Genomic DNA, 20,142 nt, shown 5'->3' on the forward strand with positions numbered 1-20,142 from the left:
TAGTGTTAAGTCTACACCATGGACCATGCAGGTCTTATTTGTGACCAACAGAATAATCTGAGTGCCTCATTTCATCCATTAGAGACCAGAAATAAATAAAATAGCATAATTTCAATATTTATTCATTTTTTCTGACCAACTGAAGCGGTAAACAGAGCAGACATGGAGGTGCTGCAGGTTGCCATGCTGACAGAAGCCCCTCTCCTTCTCGCCCACTGTCAGCCCTGCTCCCTGCCAATGTGAGGGAGACCCCTAGTGGAGAGTATGTGCCGCAGCAGGTCACCGCTGCCCTCTGACTGACTCTTTCCTCTCAGCGTTATTTATGGCTTAATTTACAGCACACTCCCAGGCACAGGGGGTTTCTGCTGGCAGGAATGGATCCACAGAGGAGGACAATCCTGATGAATGTGCGGACAACAATTCTCTGTAATCTAATTAGAGCAGCAATACTTTTGTTTTTGCCTTGCTAGTCTTTTTCTTTCAAGTCTCCAGTCCTTCCAGTGAAGCTTCTCTGTACTGGAGTTGAGCAGAGGATCGCTCCTTCAGGAGGTGTTTCTGGTGAGGAACACAGGTCCTCTGTGGTGCACTCACTCAGATTAAAGACTATTTTTAATCAGAGATTTATAGTCAGGAAGTTGGAGACAACCGTCAACTGGCGTGTAAGGAAGCTCCGTTCTCTGACCACAAATGTAAATAATTAATCTGAGTGTTTTTACTTTGCTCCCTTAAATAAATCTCATCCTAGACACATTTAGTCCTACTGGGACATGCACACAAACACTTCAGTCGAGACATCACTGCCAAAATAAAGAATCAAATTAGATCTTTTTGTTTGTTTAGTTAATTTTCAAGTCAAAATGATTTGATTAAATGTTAATTCTTTTCTAATTAAAGCTAATTTTGTTGGCTTGTTAAGTGCATTTTTAATTCATTTAAAATTTAAACCAAGCAAAAACAATTTGTTTGTATTGAAAACATCTAAAACTTTTAACTTGATACAAATGCAAAAATTTCTTAAAAACGAATGCATGGATTTGATTTAAAATTGGATTAATCAATAAAATATCTTCAAAATGATAAATTCAGTCAGTCAATGTCTAGTCAGATGCCAGCTCAGATGAGGAAAACAGACCTACATAGTTTTTTTGTCCAGAAGCGGATGCATCAGAGTGAATTTTCAGAGTTTCCAAGCGTTTTTCTGCTCCCGATTCACAACCTTTTAAATCAGGGGTATCAAAAATACAGCCCGCCTGATGTTTAATCCATCCCAGTTATGAAGAGAATAAATATAAGGATGTCGGGGAAAAAAAAGCTAATTTCTAGCCCAATCCAGTGGCGAGTTATGGTTATGGCCGCAGTGCGCAGTTCCACCACTAGGGTAAGCAAAGGAAAAGAAATTAAAATGTTAAAATGCAGTTAGGTTCTCCGCATGACTCACTGCTGTAAAGTTACTATTAAAGTGATCAGCTTTGACCACAATTATCAAAACAGCTCTTATAATAGTAATAATAAGTGATTAGGCTTCTAGGAGAAAACAAAACAAAAACAAGGCTACAGATAACAAGTTGACATGGGTTGTTTTGCTCTCATGTTACTGGTCCGGCCCTCTTGAGATCAGACAGGTTGAGTGTGGCCACGATCCAAAATGAGTTTGAAACCCCTGATTCAAATAAAGAAATACTCAGAAATGTAATTTAAATCTTAATTTTCTTAATATATGTCCATCAAGAGAAAAATGCTACAAGAACATGTTAAAAGAATGATTTTCATCAGATTGGGTCTTTAAATAAAGTGTTAGGACATTGCAAGAGGTTACAGTGTAATTATGGTCATTTGTCTTTGGTTTGTAAAGGAGTCTTTTAGTGTGAATGAGTGGTTCTAGTATTTGAAGGCAGAGGTGTTGTTTTTTTAACCCGTGTGGTCAGGTTAATGAAAGATGGTGTCGCGTGTCAGCACAGACGGCTTCAACCAAACTTGCAGATACGCTCTCCGACAGAGGAAGCATTCTGAGACTTCTTCAGCGCCACTTCCTGTTGTGTCAGACGAGTGTGTGCACTGTGCGTTAGTTCGTGTGCGAGATGAGATCCTGTTCCGTCAGGTTTCGAGTTTCCCTCTGAACTCGAGCGAGCAGAAGGGCTGAGAGCCGGACTTTGTCTATGTGAAGGTGAAAGCAGGGTCCTGCTGCATCTGATCGCCGCCATGCGCCGCGCATTCAGCGTGTTCAGGGGATACAGGAAAGCTGGAGAGGATGACGACGATGTGTTTGAGTGCAGCAGTCCCAGATGCAAGGTGAAGCACACACACACACACAGGACAGGTGGAGTTTGTTTGGTTAGATTCAGTGTCCTGTAGGAAAAATAAATCAGTTTTAAAATTTGTTTTTGATCTTCAGTTTTAGTAAAAAAAAAAAAAAAAAAGCGTTTTTTTCAGCGTTGGCAGTCGCTGCAGTCTTTTGTTCTGTGATAAATTATTTTCCAGGGAGCATTTATAGCTAAAGATTAAGGCAACTGCAGTGAAACGGTTGATGTTGACTTCAAACGGACAGAAAGTTCCTCTGCTGCATCTCCAACTGTTTCACCATATGGCGCACATTGCAGGAGGAAATGGCTAAAAATGCTCGTTGAGTTCACTTTCTCTTAATTCACAGGAAGGCCTTCCTTTAGTGCACTTATTATTATGCTTCAAACCATCCGTCACTGTATGTTTTAGTTTGCATTTATCAGCAATGACTCATCTTGATAGTGTTGACTTTTAAGGTTCTTATATCACCTTTTTTCTTTTTCAGAATGACTGTTTAAACATATATTTAGATCAACCTAAAAAAACTCTCGCGCCACTTTTGGAGTGATGTAACCGTGACAACAGCAAAACTATTGGTCAATGAGGCTGCAGGAACATCTTGTTCTGCTCGCTTCTGCAAAACCTGGTTTGTGGTTGTTAAGACAGTCGACTTTTACCAAACCTCTTATGTTTGGGGTGTCAAAATCAATCGCACAGGGGGCCAAAATCCAAAACAGGATTATAAACACTTATCAAGCACTAAAACTACATTTTTAAAAGTTTAAAACCGTAACTTTTTAATATTACTATGAATAAAAACAGACGGGAAGATTGTTCCAGATTAAATCAACTTAATCCTTAAATAACTTTAACTATTCTCCATAAAAATATATTTTGTCAAAATTATACAAGTTAGAAATGAGCACAAGATAGAATCAGGCCAATAATAACAATTGACTTTGACACATATGTCTTAAGTAGATCAATCCGTTGAAGTTTGACAAAGACTCGTCTGATCAATCCCGTTCCTTGACCTCAAAATGTGAAGATGTTTTGCATTTCTAGGAAAAACCGGTTGTTAAAGTGTGTCCTAATTCCTACAGATTCTGGTGGTTTTTCGCTGCATTTCAAGTGTTGCATATCAACGCAAACTCCTCGAATCTGTTTGATACTTCTGTTATTGGCTCTGTTGAGTGAACAAGCCTAGGCTCTGTTCACCTTCTGGCTCAAGGGGAACATTACATCCTACATGACCAATACTCCAGTCCTACTCGGGCTATCACTTTGAATCAATTCAGTTTTATTTATGTAGCCCAATATCACAAAACAATTGTCTCAATGGGCTTCATACCAGGAATTGTAGAAAAGCAGAAAGTCGGTCATGAAATATAAACAATAGCTGGTCTTTAAACTAAACTAAACTAAACTGGTCATCTTTGCCCTCAGACCCTCCTTCCCGCTAAGAAAAAACTCCTTCACAAAAACCTCCTTCTAGAAAAAAAAAATTAGGGATGTCCACATGAAGAAAGGGTACTGCTCCTGGTTACCATGGTAATCGATGAACCAGATGTCCTTCGTGTTTTCTTTGGACTAGAAATGCATTAAAAAAGGAGACTCATTTACTGCAGAAGATAAAAAAAGGTCACTTGTGCACACCGGTTATGGCCAGATGTTACAGAAAATTCTGGACAGCGCTAACTAGGGATGTAACGATTCACTTTCCCCACGATTCAGTTCAAACCTCGATTTTTGTTTCAGTTTGATTCGAGTATTACGAAACAACAAAAAACAAAAGATTCAGAAAAAAAACTTTTTTAAATTTTGTAATGAGCAACAAAGACAAATCTTTCAGGTCTGGTATAATGTTAATAAAAACAATAAATTACTCTTAAATGTAGCTCAGTATGGATTTATCTCACTTTGTCCTCTGTTCGGTAAAGTGGTATAGTATTCGGTGAGATTTTAAACCGTAAAAATCCCTACAGCTGATTCAGATCCTACAACCTGCTCGTTTGCAAGCTAGATGAAAAAGTTTGAATGTAAAAGTAGTTGCTGTTAGTTGTTGAGCCGATGCTTGGTCATGCATCGAAACTATTTGTTGTTTTGGTGATTGCTTTACAAAGCATTGGGTCTGGTTCATTTCGTGTGTACCACCAAGTACATGGAGTACAGCTCTTCTGTTTATGTGGTTGTACAGTTGTGCTGCTGGAAATAGTCAGATTTCAGGACCCTGTGTGAGAGCAGCATGTGTAATGTGACATGAAAGACTTGTGACCTGTGTGGTATGCATGCCAACGGGGGCCCTTTGTCCCCGTCAGCCCCTCTGCGGCGTCCGGACTGATTGTTGAATTGCTTCTCGAGAACATCTGGGTTAACATCTGTCAGACTGGCGGCGGCGGCACGCTGGCTTCCCCTCTGAGCTGTTTGGAATCTCGACGGTTGCTCAATTATCCACATTTAGACTTAATTTTCACTTTCACCGACTAAAATTGGACCACGCTGTCTGCATTCCTAAATGCAGCAAGACTGTGTTCTCTCTGCGGTTTGGCACGCTGCTCAAACCCCCCTGCAGTGTGTTGAACTGAGAGCGAGAGGCTTAGACTGAACCTGACTCCAAACAGCGCGGCGTTACTGAAACCTGCTCCGGCATGCGTGCAGGATATCCAAGAACCCTGTTATTTCACGACTGGCAGGAAGTCCCATCTGTGTCCTGAAAACGGTTCAAATCCAGAGCGGAATCCGGTGTCCGAGTGTCACAGTTGGCGTGGAGGACGGTAAACACGGAGTGTTTCTAAAGGTCAGTTTAGAACAGGGGTGTCGAACTCAATCGCACAGGGGGCCAAAATGAGCACACCTTAGGTCCCGGGCCAAACAGGATAAAACTACATTTTTCAAACTTTAAAACCATAATTATGAACTAGATTATATAGGATTACCTTCAATAATGCTAGTGTAAATGCTGTAAGCTGAATTTGGTTGCTGAAGATGCAAGTGCTGATCGCTGAAGATGCTGAAATTGATAGCCAAAAATGGTGAAGCTGATAGCTAAAAACGCCGAAGCTGATAGCTGAAAATGCTGAAGTTGACAGCTGAAAGTTCTGAAGTTGATGGCTGAAAACACCAAAGCTTATAGCTGAAAACACTGAAGCTGATAGCTGAAAATGCTGAAGGTGATAGCTGTAAATTTTGAAGTTGATTGCTGAAAACGCAGAAGTTGATAGCTGAAAATGCTGAAGGTGATAGCTGAAAATGTTGAAGGTGATAGCTGAAAATGCTGAAGGTGATAGCTGAAAATGTTGAAGGTGATAGCTGAAAACTCTGAAGCAAGCTAAAATGTTAGCTAAATGCCAAATTAGACTAAAAAACTTAAAAAACAGAAAATGTAGGTTAGCCAAAACAGCTAGCACATAGCTGAAATATTAGTTAAACTCCAAGTTAACCTATAAAATCATATTAAAAGCTAAAATAGTCCAAAAAGCTAGCTGAATGCCAATTTTTAAAACTTTAAAACCATATTTTTTTTAACATAATTACAAATAATAAAAAGGTAAAAATTCTATTCCAGAATAAATCAACTTTAACCTTAAATAACTTTCAATATTTTACTCTCCATAAAAATATATTTTGTCAAAATTATACAAGTTAAAAATAAGCGCAAGATAACATTGTGCCATTAATAACAATAAAATAAAGTGATCTGGAGGGCCTTGACTTTGACACGTTCATTAGAGACTGTATGCCACTATCATGGTCTGCTTGAAAAACATCCTCTGAAGTTCTAACATCGTGTGCACAGAAACATTTTTTAACTTCCTCTTGTCTCTGCTGTGAAATATTTTCCTCCATATTTCACAATTTTTCTTAACTGACATTTTGCCACTCGGCTTTAGCAACATTGGAGCACAGAGAACAGGCTTGTTTGTGCTTACAAAAACAGGAAACACTTCTAAATAAAATTAGATAACGTGATCTAACAGGTCTAAAAGGAATTTGATAAAACCTCAGTTTCTGTCATACTCTCTTCTCTATCCAGGTCTGACCTCTAGTCCCTATGCTGCATGGGTTCCTGTGAACAGTGTTGGGTTTTAACTGTATGTAAACCACACTGCTGCTGCCTCATTTTCACATCACATTTAGAAATCTGATCACAGTCCTCGTCAGATCCTGGAAGGTTTCGGACGACATGTTCAGAGGATGTGTGCAAAAATTAAAAGCAACAATAGTGACCGGTCGGTTCTTGTCCTGTTTTGCAGACGACGTCCCCCACAGGTCAGATCCGGCCTGACTCTCCGGTCTACACCAACCTTCAGGAGCTGAAGATCTCTCAGTCCAGCCCTCCTCCCGTTCCCTCCGGCTCCCCGATCCACATCCTGGGTGACTGGGAGACCCACAAAGACCTCAGCGGCAGGCACTTCTACTACAACCGGGCCTCCGGCGAGAGGACCTGGAAGCCGCCGCGGACCAGAGACGCCAGCGGCAGCATCAGCAGCATCAGAGGAGACAGCCAGGGAACGGTGGAGAATGAGGTATGGAGCCTGAACACAGATCAGTGAAGAGTCACGGCGCTCAGGGACGTGTGCTGATGACAGACAGGTTCCTAAACATTCTGGCAGCGGACCGTGACGGAGCGAACGGCTGCGGTGAAGGTGCGGTGCACCTCAGAGGATTTAACATGCTGTTGTGGTTCCTGACTGTCGGGAAGCTCGGCTGCCTTTGATGTGGAATCGCTGTTTCCTGTCAGCCTGCCTGCACATGCTGATGCATCCAACACTGTCCCCTTGTGGCAGAGCAGCGTTACTGCAGTGATTGAAGGGATTTCTTTTGCAATACAGTAAAATTCTGCCTTCTGTGGTATTTTCTATTTTATTTTTTCAAGTCCATACCCACGTCTAGATTAGAGTAAAGAAGGAGAAGAAAACACCTAAACTCAAACATCTCTATCAGTTTTGACAGGAAACAGGTTGAACATTTCACCCATTAAATAGCATTTTAGGTGATCTTTCAGTGCAGTGGTGGACGCTGCTCACAGACGACCACAGTTCCTATTTCGTGATTTCCTGGAGATCAAAGTTGTTGTTGTTGTTTTTTTTATGGCAGTTTCACAGAAAATAAAACCTAAAAATGTTTTTTGCTACAGTTTTCAAAGCCTATTTACTTGAATGTAGCAGAATTTAGATTTTTTTTTAAAGGAATTTTTAGAGGAATAATCGATGTTGTATCATCCTTAAAATTGCTCATCATAAGAACTTTAAAGTGCGATCATATTAGTTGTGCAGTGATACATTGGTATCATTAAATAAGTCCAGATGACCCTTTCTGTTGCTGTGGAGCTATTCTGAAAGAAAAAGATTCTTCAGACTTTTATAACTGGTTCTTCAATTACATTTTATGTTCTTTTTGAAGAATATTTGTTTCACTAAAACTCTTTTTACTTGAGTTGAGTTGGATAAAAGATTCAGATTTGTTTTCCTAATGATGTCTTTTGAACTTATAAATACATCACCTTACTGTTTTCTACCATTTCTGACTGCAGTGGACACAAAAAATGTAAAATTCCTTAATAAATTCATTTTCAGTATAAAATAAATGCTACTTTAAGTTGCAAAAGTAAATCTATTGACCTTCTTTTTCACAAAAATAAATGTAAGATTAGTTTGAAAGTCAAAATACACTGTTATAAATTAACTTTTTGTAGAAAATTGAGAATATATTGATGTTCTCATTTGTAAATGAGGAACCACATGTCAAGTCAAGCGGTGAGCATTGAATCTGGTCTGGATCTCCACAGCTGCTGTCCTCAGAGGAGAACTGCCACAGCACCCACTCCAGTCAGTCCGACAGCCAGTACGGGTCGCCCCCTAGAGGCTGGTCGGAGGAGCTGGACGAGCATGGACACACGCTCTACGTGTCCGAGCACACGCAGGAGAAGGTGGAGCCTCCTGCCGCACCGCATGTTTGTTTGTTTGTTTAGTGCGGTGCTGATGGTGTTTGTGTTCTCAGTGGATAAAGCATGTGGATGAGCAGGGACGGCCGTATTACTACAGCGCCGATGGATCCAGGTCAGAGTGGGAGCTGCCAAAGGTGAGATTACCTGGCAAACCTCTGCGGTGCCTGCTGTTACATCACTCTGACTCAAGCTGTGTGCTTCCTGGGAAAATGGAAAACCTCTTGATCCACCAGCGTTCACATTCGTTTATAACACCTTTTTAACTCATTTCTTTGAGTGAACGATGTAGAGTTAAAATGTTTTTCCCTGAAGAGCCATAAAAAAACACAAAAATAAATAGTACGTTGTTTCAAATGATTTTATTTCTTCCAAATTTCATTCAAGATAGAAAGTTCAAACAAGACTTTTTAAGGTGGAATATTCTGTTGCGGTGTTCCTGTTGACGGGTGTGCCTGAATCAGGCGCTCTGTAATTGCCCCCCTCCTCCTGGCTGCTGTAATGAGGGTGTGAGCAGCCAGCTCTGTGGTTGAACTATTAGTAGCTCTCCTAATCTAGACGCTTTAGCGCAGATCAGATCAGAGCGGTCCCCGTTCATGATGGGCGAGCAGCAGCTCGGTGCAGCTGCAGGTGAGAAAACGCTTTGTTCCGGCGGGCTGTGGACGGTGAGGCGACAGGTAAAAAGGCGAACTTCTGCCGCCAGAACCTCCCCGTGGCTGAGCTCCGGCTCCGTGTCTGTGTCCGCAGTACAACGTCTCCCCTCAGTCCAGCGAGCTTCCCAAGAGCCGCAGTCTGGAGCGGAAGCAGCAGGACCCCATCGTCCTAACCAAATGGAGGCACAGCACCTACGTCCTCGACCTCAACGACAAGGTAGGGGGAGGAGCCTGTTCCCAAGACTCGTTTGGTTTTATTGACGAGGAAAAACGTGCTTAAAACATGCTCCATAATAAGGAAAATTGGAATTATCCTAACTAATTACTGCTGCAATCCAGTATTTATAGAAAGTTGTGTTTTAGCCTAATTTCTTTTAGCTTTTATACATCTGGATTGTTTATATTGACCAGTATCAAACAGAAAAAGCGATTTGTAACATATCAATTTTGGTATTTATTAATCTAAGTGGTTGAAAGAATATAAAAATATTCCAATTCATTTAGGTCGTCCTTTTAAGTTAGCAGATGGCTTTACTGAAATTATTAGTTTTAACTTTAGTCCTGTTCATGGTTCAATCGTGTCCTCTTATTTAATTTTTTTTTTCCTAATTCTAGTTTTTTTTTTTCTCAGATATTTATTGATAATTTAAAAATTTATGTATTTATGCATTTATGTAAATATTGTTATTGGTAGTTTTAAGGTTGTCTTGTGACTAAATCTCGCGTTGTCTCTCTGATTGATGAGCATGACATTACTGATGATTCCTAAGCATGTTTTTATCAGACGATCATTTCTATAATCCCGTGTCACGTTAAATACCGTCCCCGTGTCTGCATGGCGTGTCTGCTGATCCTCCATCTTCACGGCGCTGAGAGTCAGACGGAGAAGCTGCTGCACATCTGTGGCTGCAACAGTTTATCAGAACAGCTTCATTCTTGTTTCACTTCCTACTATTTTTTTTTGTACGGAAAATGTTTTTTTGATCAACTTCTAAAAGCCCATCTGGCTCTGAATAAATTTGTTAAAAATAAACGTTGTTTTTTATGCTCAAAGCTCTTTATTATCTTTTAATCTTTTGTAAAAGTGTTCCCAGTGTTTGTTTTATTATTATAATTATGCCATTTTTAGCCAAAATCAGAAGAACTTTGTTGTCATAGTTTCTGCAGACCAGCAGGAGTTCATTAGAAATTCACCTCTTTCACCTCACTAGCGGGACTGGTGGTGCAGAGTAAGCCCGCCCCCACATCCCATCACCCATCGATTATTGCTAACTTATCCAACTTAGTGGAACAACAAAATAGCATTATCGTAGCTATCCAGCCGTACAGTTTGTGTCCAGATTCCAGTTTAGACGAGGAAAACAAAGACGTTCATGGATCTGTAAGTGGATGCATCAGAATTGGGCGGAGCAGGGAGCCGATTGTAGTTTCTACATCACTACTTTCATCAGTCTGAATAAAGAAATATTCAGTAATCGAAGTCTGGTCTTAATTTCCCTTTTACATGTCGTCGATCATCAGAAAAATGCCACAAAACATGATTTTCATCAACACTTAAACAAAAATTACATTATTTTTTAGAGCTACAGAGCCTGAGAGATCACTGGGTGCATAAAGGAGTTTCCTCTGTCTCCTCTGCATGTGGTGGTTCTGTTTCTCTGGACCCCAAACTCCTCAGCCGCTCAGACCCTCGAACAGCTAAACTCTGTGTTTGTTTCAGTTCTCCAAACTCAGGCGGCTGGTTTCTGAGCCAGGCCAGAGCGAAGTGCACCTCTCTCTGTTCCATCAGAAAGTTAGTGCCGACTCCTCCGATCAGATTCTCTGTCAGCGCTTAAAAAAATTCTTCTCCGGCCAATCAGGCGTGTGATGTGATGATGGAGTGTGAATGTGTCCCCGTCATTGTCTCTGTAACCCAATCTGACAGTAACCTGTTTCCATGCTCCCTAACCTCAGCTTGCCCGTCCTGGTGTGGTTGGCTCATGTTGTGCCTCTTGTTGGTAGGAGTGCGCTCCGGTGCTGAAGCAGAGCTCCACAGACTCTGACTCCTGCCCGTCGTCTCCTAAACTCTCTCCGACCGTTAGTATCCCTGCTGCCGCTTGCTCACCCACTCACCCCACATCTGTCTGCTGCAGGCCACACCTCAACACCCTCTAACCATGTCCAGCTTAGTTACACCCGTCAGAGCTGCATTCTCACCTGTTTCTCCGTCCTCAGCCCTCGGAGAAGTGTGGAGTCCTCAACGTCACCAAAATCACCGAGAACGGGAAAAAAGTCAGGTGAGGAAACGCTTTCTAGCAGACTCCCTCAAAAAAGTCTGTTTCTTTAATGTTTGTTTCTCTCCAACAGGAAGAACTGGACCTCCTCCTGGACCGTGCTGCAGGGCTCCTCCCTCCTCTTTGCCAAGGGTCAGGGAGGAGGGACCACCTGGGTAGGTTTCCCGTCATCCCTTCTACAGCCCATCCATCTTCTCTGTGTTTCTCTCATCCTGTTTCTTCATCCTGGTCTGTTTCCCGCTCTCCTCCTCCTCCTTGAAGTCCTATTACCGAGGCGGCTCCATCCCGGAGCTGCTCCTCACTCTGCTCAGCAGCTGGAGGCGCTCAGCCAAGCCCCGCCCCGCTGTGGCCTATGTGAACTGTCGGCCGGCGCAGGCTGCCGCTGTATGTCCCGTCTGTCTGCATGTGCTAAAGCTCCCCCCACGTTCTTTCTGTTTGACCCACCCCCTTACTGCCTGCTGAAACTGAAGCGTTGAAGCAGAGGCTAACACGTGAGGGGGGCGGGGCCTTCAGCAGTTTTAAAGCTGCACGCCAGACCTTCTGAGAGCTGTTTGTCTGTATGAGCCTGCTTCCTCTTTTAGTCAGAGAAACAGAAAAACCATAGTCTTGGAGGATGAGACTTTCTATACATGAACGTTTGAAGTTCAGCAGTGAGATGTGGGATTTGTGTGTTTTCACTTTGACTTAAGCTCTCCCATTAACCACTTTGTTCACTGTTAACAGTTTGAAAGCAGCAGAGCTCTTCTCTAAGAACTGTGCTGGTGGTTTTTTCCTCTAAACAGACGTCTGATGGCTTACGACAAACACCACTTTTGAGATTTGCCTGAAGTTTGTTGCATTTAATCTCCTAAAAACCCACTACGATCTTTTAATCTTTTTTTTTTTTTTATGAGGACACTGTTTTTAGCCAAAATTTTAAAAAAGTATCATTTCTTGGTCATAGTTTCTGTAGAGCAACGTAGAAATTCACTTCTGAGTTGTGGTTGGGACTGTTGGCATGGAGTAAGCCCGCCCCCTTTTCTCCATCACCCATATACCTAACATTAGCGGTGCAATAATGGAGAGCATTAACAGAGCTATCCAGCCGTACAGTTTAGATTCAGTTTCCAGCTCATATGAGGAAAACAAAGACATTCATGGATCTATTTGTCTGTTAGTGGATGCATCAGAATGGAGCGGAGCTTCTATTTTCTACATTACATCTGCAATCTTTTTCAAGAGTTGTTATTTTTTTTATTTATTTATTTTTTTTGCTGCTCCTGATTTACAACAATTTGAATAGAGAAATATTAAAATATGCAATTTTGAGCATAATTGTTTTATATATGTCTGCCATTATCAGAAAAATTAAAATGTTAAAAATGTTAAAGACACTTTTTTTCATTGGAGCAGATATTTGAACAGTTGAGAACTGGCTAATATTGTCCATTCTTTTTTTTTCCATAGACTATTAAGTATAATTAATCATATGTTTTCAAAAAGGCGTTTTTCCTCTTGTATTGCGGTCTACATTCTGCAGTCATGCATATTTTTTGCATGTTTTTTTGCTCTTTCTAGCTGTTCCTGATTGGCTGTAGACGTTGTCAATCTCTTCGGCGCCATGTCTCCTGTACAAAACGTTCAGTTTGTCAAAGTTGCACAAGTCTTCAATCTGATCTTTGTTTTTATTCTATAAAACTGGATTTAGTTTTCTTCGAAGGTTTGAACTTTGAGAGTTTAGACAAGAGATAAAAGTGTGAAAAGGTTCACGTCTGTCTGAGAAAAGTGTGTATTTATGACCCCTGCAATAAACGAAACAACACGATATAGAAGTCATTTATGATGTTAAATAGTGTTGTTTGTTGAGTTTTACTGAGATTTAACATGTTAACTCTGCATTTAAGTGAGTTTTAACAACTCCATAACATGAACTAATGTGTTTTTGGTTTTCAGATCAGTGACACTACTGTGTTTGTTGACTTACAGCTTGTTTTGATTCATGACACTAATGTGACTATTTGTTTTTCTTTTGTGACTTTAACTGGACTGAATCCTCTGAAAAACAGTTCGACTCTGAATCCCATCGTGTGTCTGTTTAATCCAGAAGTTTGGCAGCAATCAGTCGAAGCCGGAGTTCACCGTGGATCTCCGCGGAGCATCGGTGGAGTGGGCCTCCAAGGAGAAGTCCAGCAAGAAGCACGTGATCGAGGTTTGTCTGCTCCTCGTTTAGTCTGAGCCTCCGAGGAGCAGCAAGCATTGATCTGTGGTCGCTCCCCCCCCCTTGCAGCTGAAGACCCGACAGGGCACGGAGCTGCTGATCCAGTCTGAGATCGACAGCGTCGCCAATGACTGGTACCGGGCCCTCACGGAGGCCATCAACACGCACGTGAGTGGACCTCCCTGGAGTCCAGAAGCTTCTCGGATGTTTCTAGAACTTCTCGTGGGGTTTGGAGGCCACTGAGAAGTTCAGACTGATTCAGTGTTTGGATTTATTCAGAAACTGGTTCAGTGTTGGCTGATCTCAGATGTGCGGTACAGAACCCTGTAATTAAAGATCAAACACTTCAAATCAGAGAAATACAAAGAGAAGAACAGAACAACCAGACAATTCTGTCAGTCTTTTAGATTCTAAGCTTTTTATTTAATCTTTAAGTCCTGTATGAAGATTCAGCAACACCTGAGCTTACATTCTATCAACTAGTGTAACTCTTCAGTTGTTTACGACATTAATGTAACTCCAGCGGATTCTGTAGGGGAGAAAAACAGCTTTACAACACTTTTTAACAGTGAAATGCTAACACAATCGCCACACAAAGTCAAATTTTAAATAATTAATTTCTGTAATCTTTATAGAAAAAATTATACTAAAACATTTTAAAAATTAGACCAATTAGTAGTATATCCCAGGGGTCTGCAACCTGAGGCATTGTGATTGTGATCCATTGTGGCTCTCTGGTTAAAGAAAAAATAAAACATATGTTTAATTTAAAAAAGTAACATGTTTTTTGGACGAGGTTTATTAACCAAAAAGGTCATAAAAATCTAATTGTTATGTTATTTTAATTCCTTTATAAATAGTTGAAGGACAGTATTTATCACTCCACCAGGATCCTGACTACAGTACCCATAATGCTCCAGCAATCCATCAAGCATTTTGCCCTCATAGTTTACCAAAACTGAAAGATTTTGACAGATTTTTAAGTGCTGTTTACCAAACAGAAACAATCTGAAGTCAGTACACATAACCAGAATTTACACACCAGAACTTAAGCTGCACTTTCTATGACAAACATGATACGGGTCACTTCATTAGCATGTGGTTTTGTGTGTGTTTATTTTTCATTACTACTCATATTTCACCATATTTTATGTGGAATAGGATGGATTTTATTTTGAAAGAAAGTCATGTAGACTTTTAAAGAATCAAGAAGTCGAAAGCTGAAAACGCTGAAGTTGATAACAGAAAACGCTGAAAGTGATAGCTTAAAACCCTGAAACTGATGACTAAGAAATGCTGAAGTTGATAGCTAAAAACGTTGAAATTGGTAGCTGAAACCGCTGAACCTGACAGCTAAAACACACTGAAGTTGACAGCTAAACATGCTAAAACTGAGACCTGAAAATGCTGAAGCTGACAGCCATCTAAATATTAGCTAAAAGCCAAATTCATTTTAAAAATGTCATAGTCATCAAGTCTTTCTTGTAACTTCAGTCTTATAATGTAAAGTTGGGCTGATTGAATGTGATGACCTGCGATCATAGGCTTGGGAGTCAGACGAGGCCATCGAGGAAGACATGCCAGAGTCTCCAGGAGCCGAGAAGCAGGACAAGGAGAAGGACCACCGGGACTCCAAGAAGAACAGAAGTGAGAGCGATGCTCCTTAGTTCTCCTCTGAGGAGACAGAAACATCTTCATGTCATCATCCTCTTCTCTCCTCCCAGTGATGAAGACCTCTGTGAGCATGGATTCTTCAGACCAGAAGAAAACCAGGATGAAGCTCAAGAAGTTCCTGACCAGACGGCCCACCTACCAGGCGGTCCGAGACAAAGGCTACATCAAAGGTGATCCAGGGATCTCCTCGCTGGAGGCGCTGATGTGGAGGAGCAGAGCCATGACCTCCTCTGTGTTCTCCTCCTCACAGATCAGGTGTTCGGCTGCAGTCTGACCAGTCTGTGCCAGCGGGAGAACACGACGGTTCCCAACTTCGTCAGGATGTGCATGGAGCACGTGGAGAACACGGGTATGACCCAAGATCTTCTTCTGTCGCCTGAACGCCTGAACCCTTCAACACCTGAGGCGTCGTCGGTGACGCTTAAACACGAAAACTTTAACATACTGTAACTTTTCAACCATTAACTCAATCATTCCAGTAGATTCTGAAGGAGAAAAGCGGCTCGAGCCGCACCAAATCTATGCACCAAACTCATAATCCAGATTAAACCTGAAATGTAAATTCTTAGGAAATCTGTTATTATAGATATATTTCTTAAAAAAGTGGTAAAATACATCAGTTTTTAAATTTTTATTTATTTTTCTCATTTTTTTATTTTTACTTTTCCTTCGAAATTTCTCTTAAATAAAAAAAGGACCATTTAGAAATGCGATGGCCGCCTTGTTCATGTCCTCGTGTTCTCCGGTCCTGCAGGTCTCAGTGTGGACGGTCTGTACAGAGTCAGCGGGAACCTGGCCGTGATACAGAAGCTGCGCTTTGCTGTTAACCACGGTGAGCGTCCGCCGCAGCTTCCTCTCTGAGGCTGACTCCACCCACTGCTGTAATTTGGAAATCCAGTCGGAAGGGCGGGGCTTGGGGGCAGGACTGTTATCATTACTGGAGCTGCAGAATCATGATGTCAGACTTCTGAAACTTACATGGTTTGATCAGAACAAAATTCAACTGTAATACCTCAATTCAACCTGTAGGGGGCAGCACACAGACGATTTTTGACTATATTTTGAAGAATTAAACAGTTTTATTTCAATTTGTCAAAAAATGACCAACACATAAAACACTTTTAAAACCCCATTTATAGAGATCAACAGCCAAAAAAAGTTAATTTAAGGTTTGGTTACCCTTAACCCCTCTTTGATTTGATTTACAGACAGGCACATGTGTGGACAGCTCAGTTGTTGGAAAAACCCAAAGAAAAAAAGTTGTCTTCATCTTAGAAAAGCAAGGTTTTTTTTTACACATTAGATAAAAAAAATCTAACTTTAAACGTTTTCTTTTTTTACACATCTTTTTCATAACAAACACTTCCTGCTGGATTTCACAGCTTTTATTTTGGTTATTTTTCATAATATTGTCTCACACCAACCATTTTGTCTCTGGTTTGAAACCCACCGGATCTTTTCTGCATTTGCTTGCCTGTACGCTTCACTCTGTGGTAGCTAGGATAGGCTCCAGCAACACACATGGCCCACCCTGAGAAGATGCTGGGATTCCATCATTTATTGTGAGAGTTACGTTCTAAATAGAGCATAACAAGTAGAATAACTTTAGTTATTTGGTCCTGCCTGACTCGATAGACTTTATTTTCCAAAGGACATGGAATTAACTCAATCATTCAAAGATTTTTCTTTTCTGTTTATTTTTGGTGGATTTGTCTCTTGATAACAGTAGATGGTGATCATAAAGATAGGTTGAAAACCTTAAAAGAATGAAATTGAAATCTCAAAATGTCAACACATCAAACAGATGTCAAAACATTTAGTCCATACTGGTTGTGTCTTTGGTTTGGATTCTGGAGCTGGAGTGGAATCAGACCAAACAGAGATGCAGGTGTGAGTTTGTTTTATCATGGGGGTGTCTGGCCCGGGTGGAGATTATCTCAGACTGAACGTGACCATAACAGATATTTTAAGGCTGTGAAACTCCTCACTACAGACTCAGACAGATGTGAACATCTTCACTCTGTTTAAACTCTTAAAGTTCAAACCTTCATAGAAATGTTCTCTAGTATTAGAATGAAAACAAAGATCTGATCATGATTGAAGATTTATGTCAATGTTGTAAAGTGAACACACTGAGGAGATTAATTGACAGGTCAACATCCAATCAGGAAGCAGAACACAATCCACCGTCATAAAAAAAGTTTAGCTGAAGAAGATCTGTGAACTCTATTGGATTAGAAGTTAACATTTTTGTTTGAATTTGTGAAAAAAGACCAAAAGAGAGTTGTTTCAATCTGGAAATCCTGTTTGACAGATGAGACGGTGGACCTGAACGACAGTAAGTGGGAGGACATCCACGTCACCACCGGCGCTCTGAAGATGTTCTTCAGGGAGCTTCCCGAGCCGCTCTTCACCTACGGCTCCTTCTACGACTTTGTGAACGCCATCAGTGAGTTCCCCGCAGTTCTTCAGGTCGCCACCGGGTGGCCCTCTGCTCACGTCTCCTCCACTGACTGTGTGTCTCTGCCTCAGAGTGCTCCGACTACAAGCAGAGAGTCAACGCCGTCAAAGACTTGATCAAGAAGCTGCCAAAGCCCAACCACGACACGATGCAGGCGCTCTTCAAACACCTGCGCAGGTGAGACCAGATCAGAATGAAATCCCTGAGTCATGGTAACATTAGATTGGGTTTTTTAGCAGAGAATAACAGATTAGGAGTGACTCCTGTAAATGAAGTGAATTTTGTCAGATGTTTACCTTCTGCAGGCGGGGCCTCTCAGTCCACCGCCGGCGGCGCTTCCCCGCGCTCGCACTGACATTTTCTTAGGCGTCTGATTTGCATTTATATGGTGTTAGCAGGAATTCAGCAGCTATAAAGTGGTGTTTCCTGCAGAAATTTACAGCGTGACATTCATCGCGCGCCGCTTTAATCTTGCGTTTCCTCTCCTCCATGAATATGTTATTGTTTTCTTCATCTGCATGCGAGGATGTAGATTCTATTTCAAAAGGCCATTATGCGGGCGGCGGGAGCGGCGGCGTCCTCTTCATCTTCTCTTCCTCCTGCAGGGTGGTTGAGCACGGAGAGGCCAACCGCATGACCTCCCAGAGCGTGGCCATCGTGTTCGGACCCACGCTGCTGCGGCCCGAGACGGAGACGGGCAACATCGCCGTCCACATGGTCTACCAGAACCAGATAGTGGAGCTGATCCTGCTGGAGTACGACAGCGTGTTCGGGAGGTAGAAGAGGAGCACTGGACTGAGCACTGGACGGATTCTGGTGAAAGGCTATTGGGTCCAGAAGAACCAGACTGGTTTTGGCACTTGAACCTCCTCCTTTTTTTAATCAGTGTTTGCTCGTGACTTGAAGAGAAGGAGCCGCCGTGTTCACCACTGATGGCTCCTCCCACATGAACTGGTGATGCTCCCCCTGGTGGGGGCGCTCTGAGTATTTGTACAGAGGCACAAAGTAGATCATGGGGGTCAAACGGCAGGTACGGCCCTCGAGACCTGCCGTTTGCCCCCCCTGAAGTAGCTGTTCCTGTGGCTGAAGTGAGTGTGTGCTTTGACGGTGAAGAAGTGAGATTTTGATTTTTGTACATTTGAAGACAAAGAATGTGGGAGAAGAAAACCGACGGGCGTGTGTGTCGCTTTAGTTTGTTCTGGGTTCGTTTGCACATTTTGAATGTCATTTTTGAAGCTAACTAATGTTTGTGAATCGTCTAATAAAAAGACAAGCTGAAGCTGGCCGCCCGCCGCAGCCTGAATGAATCTCCTCAGCGCCGCTCGCCGACTTGACTGATTAGGCTTTCACGTCTCAATCAATTAATCCCTACCTGTTCATTAGGAAATGAAGCCGCGGCTGCATTAGCGGAGATTTCTCCAGCGCCGCAGCACCTCTGCCGCTCCGCTTCCATTAATCTGCTCGGCTGGTTTCGTGCGCCCGACTGTTCGGGTCAAACGCGGCTGCAGAGCTGAGCCCCGCGGATTAATTGATGTCTAATTAGGTAATTGCTTCAGTGCCAACTTAGATTTAGCGATCGCTGAGCAAAACTGCCTGATCAGAGGCTTTTCGTCATCTGGATCCTGCAGCTCTGAAACGTCTGTGTTGAAGAGCTGGCAAGGTAATGTCGAAGCTTCACCTGAACGTCCCAGATTCCATCGTTATAAAACGTTATACCGTAAAGGGACTAAACCTTTACAAGTGGAATATTTTAAAGAAATGAAAAAACATTTTAGTTCACAAGTTAGCAGATAGAACATCATCTTATTCATCAAAAATGTTCATAAAAATAGATGTTTTGAACAAAATCAAAGGAACAGAATAATGACAGCTGTTTTTCTCTAAAATGTTGATTTAAAAACTATGGGTGTGTATTAGTAAAATCCTGGCAATAAGATGTGTATAACGATACAATATGTATCACAATGTATATTCCAAGACAGTACCAGAGCAAATTTGAACATTTAGAACCTGACAATAACATGTTTATTACGATACATGATTCATGATACGATATGTATCACGATATATATCCAAAGACTGTGCCAAAATACATTTTCACAATTTAGAACCTGGCAATTAGATGTTTATCATGATGCCAGACTTACGATATATATCCAAAGACAGTACCAGAACAAATTTTTACTATTTAGAATCTGGCGATACGATGAGTATCACGATACTTAACCCATGATGCAATATGTATTATGATATATATCCCAAGACTGTACCAGAACAAATTTTCACCATTTAGAACCTGGCAACAAGATGTGTGTCATGATACCAGACTCGTAATACGATTTGTCTCACGATATATATCCCAACACTGTGCTGTACATTTTCACTGTTTAGAACCTGGCGATATGAGTATCGCGATAGCTGGCTCACAATACAATATGTATCATGATATATCCCAATTTTTAGAATTCGACTTACAAAAGAACTGAACATTAATTCATTGGAATAAAATAATAAAATTAATTTTATTTAATGATCACAACTTCAAGCATAGCAACTATCTCAAGTCGCTTTTACGCGAACAAATTCATGCTCTAATTAATAATTTATTAAAAATTACCATGTCAGCATTTCAAATAGATATAAGTATCACAATATATCGA

General features: G+C 41.5%; 1 protein-coding gene across 6 annotated transcripts in view; it reads left to right on the forward strand.

Moving 5' to 3' along the window:
* arhgap12b (Rho GTPase activating protein 12b) overlaps nucleotides 1–18,767 on the forward strand; it is a 62,437-nt gene extending 43,670 nt beyond the window's left edge. For 2 of the 6 annotated variants that reach the window (XM_024279597.2, XM_024279598.2), the window contains exons 3-18: nucleotides 6,534–6,806; nucleotides 8,069–8,209; nucleotides 8,281–8,361; nucleotides 8,972–9,094; nucleotides 10,879–10,953; nucleotides 11,092–11,153; nucleotides 11,224–11,305; nucleotides 13,234–13,338; nucleotides 13,417–13,515; nucleotides 14,892–14,994; nucleotides 15,072–15,191; nucleotides 15,272–15,370; nucleotides 15,776–15,853; nucleotides 17,336–17,470; nucleotides 17,554–17,659; nucleotides 18,088–18,767. In XM_024279597.2, the coding sequence (XP_024135365.1) occupies nucleotides 6,534–6,806; nucleotides 8,069–8,209; nucleotides 8,281–8,361; nucleotides 8,972–9,094; nucleotides 10,879–10,953; nucleotides 11,092–11,153; nucleotides 11,224–11,305; nucleotides 13,234–13,338; nucleotides 13,417–13,515; nucleotides 14,892–14,994; nucleotides 15,072–15,191; nucleotides 15,272–15,370; nucleotides 15,776–15,853; nucleotides 17,336–17,470; nucleotides 17,554–17,659; nucleotides 18,088–18,262 (1,857 nt within the window). In that variant the 3' untranslated portion in view covers nucleotides 18,263–18,767. Of the gene's footprint in view, nucleotides 1–6,533; nucleotides 6,807–8,068; nucleotides 8,210–8,280; nucleotides 8,362–8,971; nucleotides 9,095–10,597; nucleotides 10,670–10,878; nucleotides 10,954–11,091; nucleotides 11,154–11,223; nucleotides 11,306–13,233; nucleotides 13,339–13,416; nucleotides 13,516–14,891; nucleotides 14,995–15,071; nucleotides 15,192–15,271; nucleotides 15,371–15,775; nucleotides 15,854–17,335; nucleotides 17,471–17,553; nucleotides 17,660–18,087 lie in introns of all 6 variants that reach the window. The other 4 variants (XM_024279599.2, XM_024279600.2, XM_024279603.2 and 1 more) reach the window with 4 other exon arrangements.
* The last annotated feature ends 1,375 nt before the right edge of the window (nucleotides 18,768–20,142 follow it).

The sequence above is a fragment of the Oryzias melastigma genome, linkage group LG20, assembly GCF_002922805.2.
Source record: "Oryzias melastigma strain HK-1 linkage group LG20, ASM292280v2, whole genome shotgun sequence".
Classification (NCBI taxonomy): domain Eukaryota; kingdom Metazoa; phylum Chordata; class Actinopteri; order Beloniformes; family Adrianichthyidae; genus Oryzias; species Oryzias melastigma.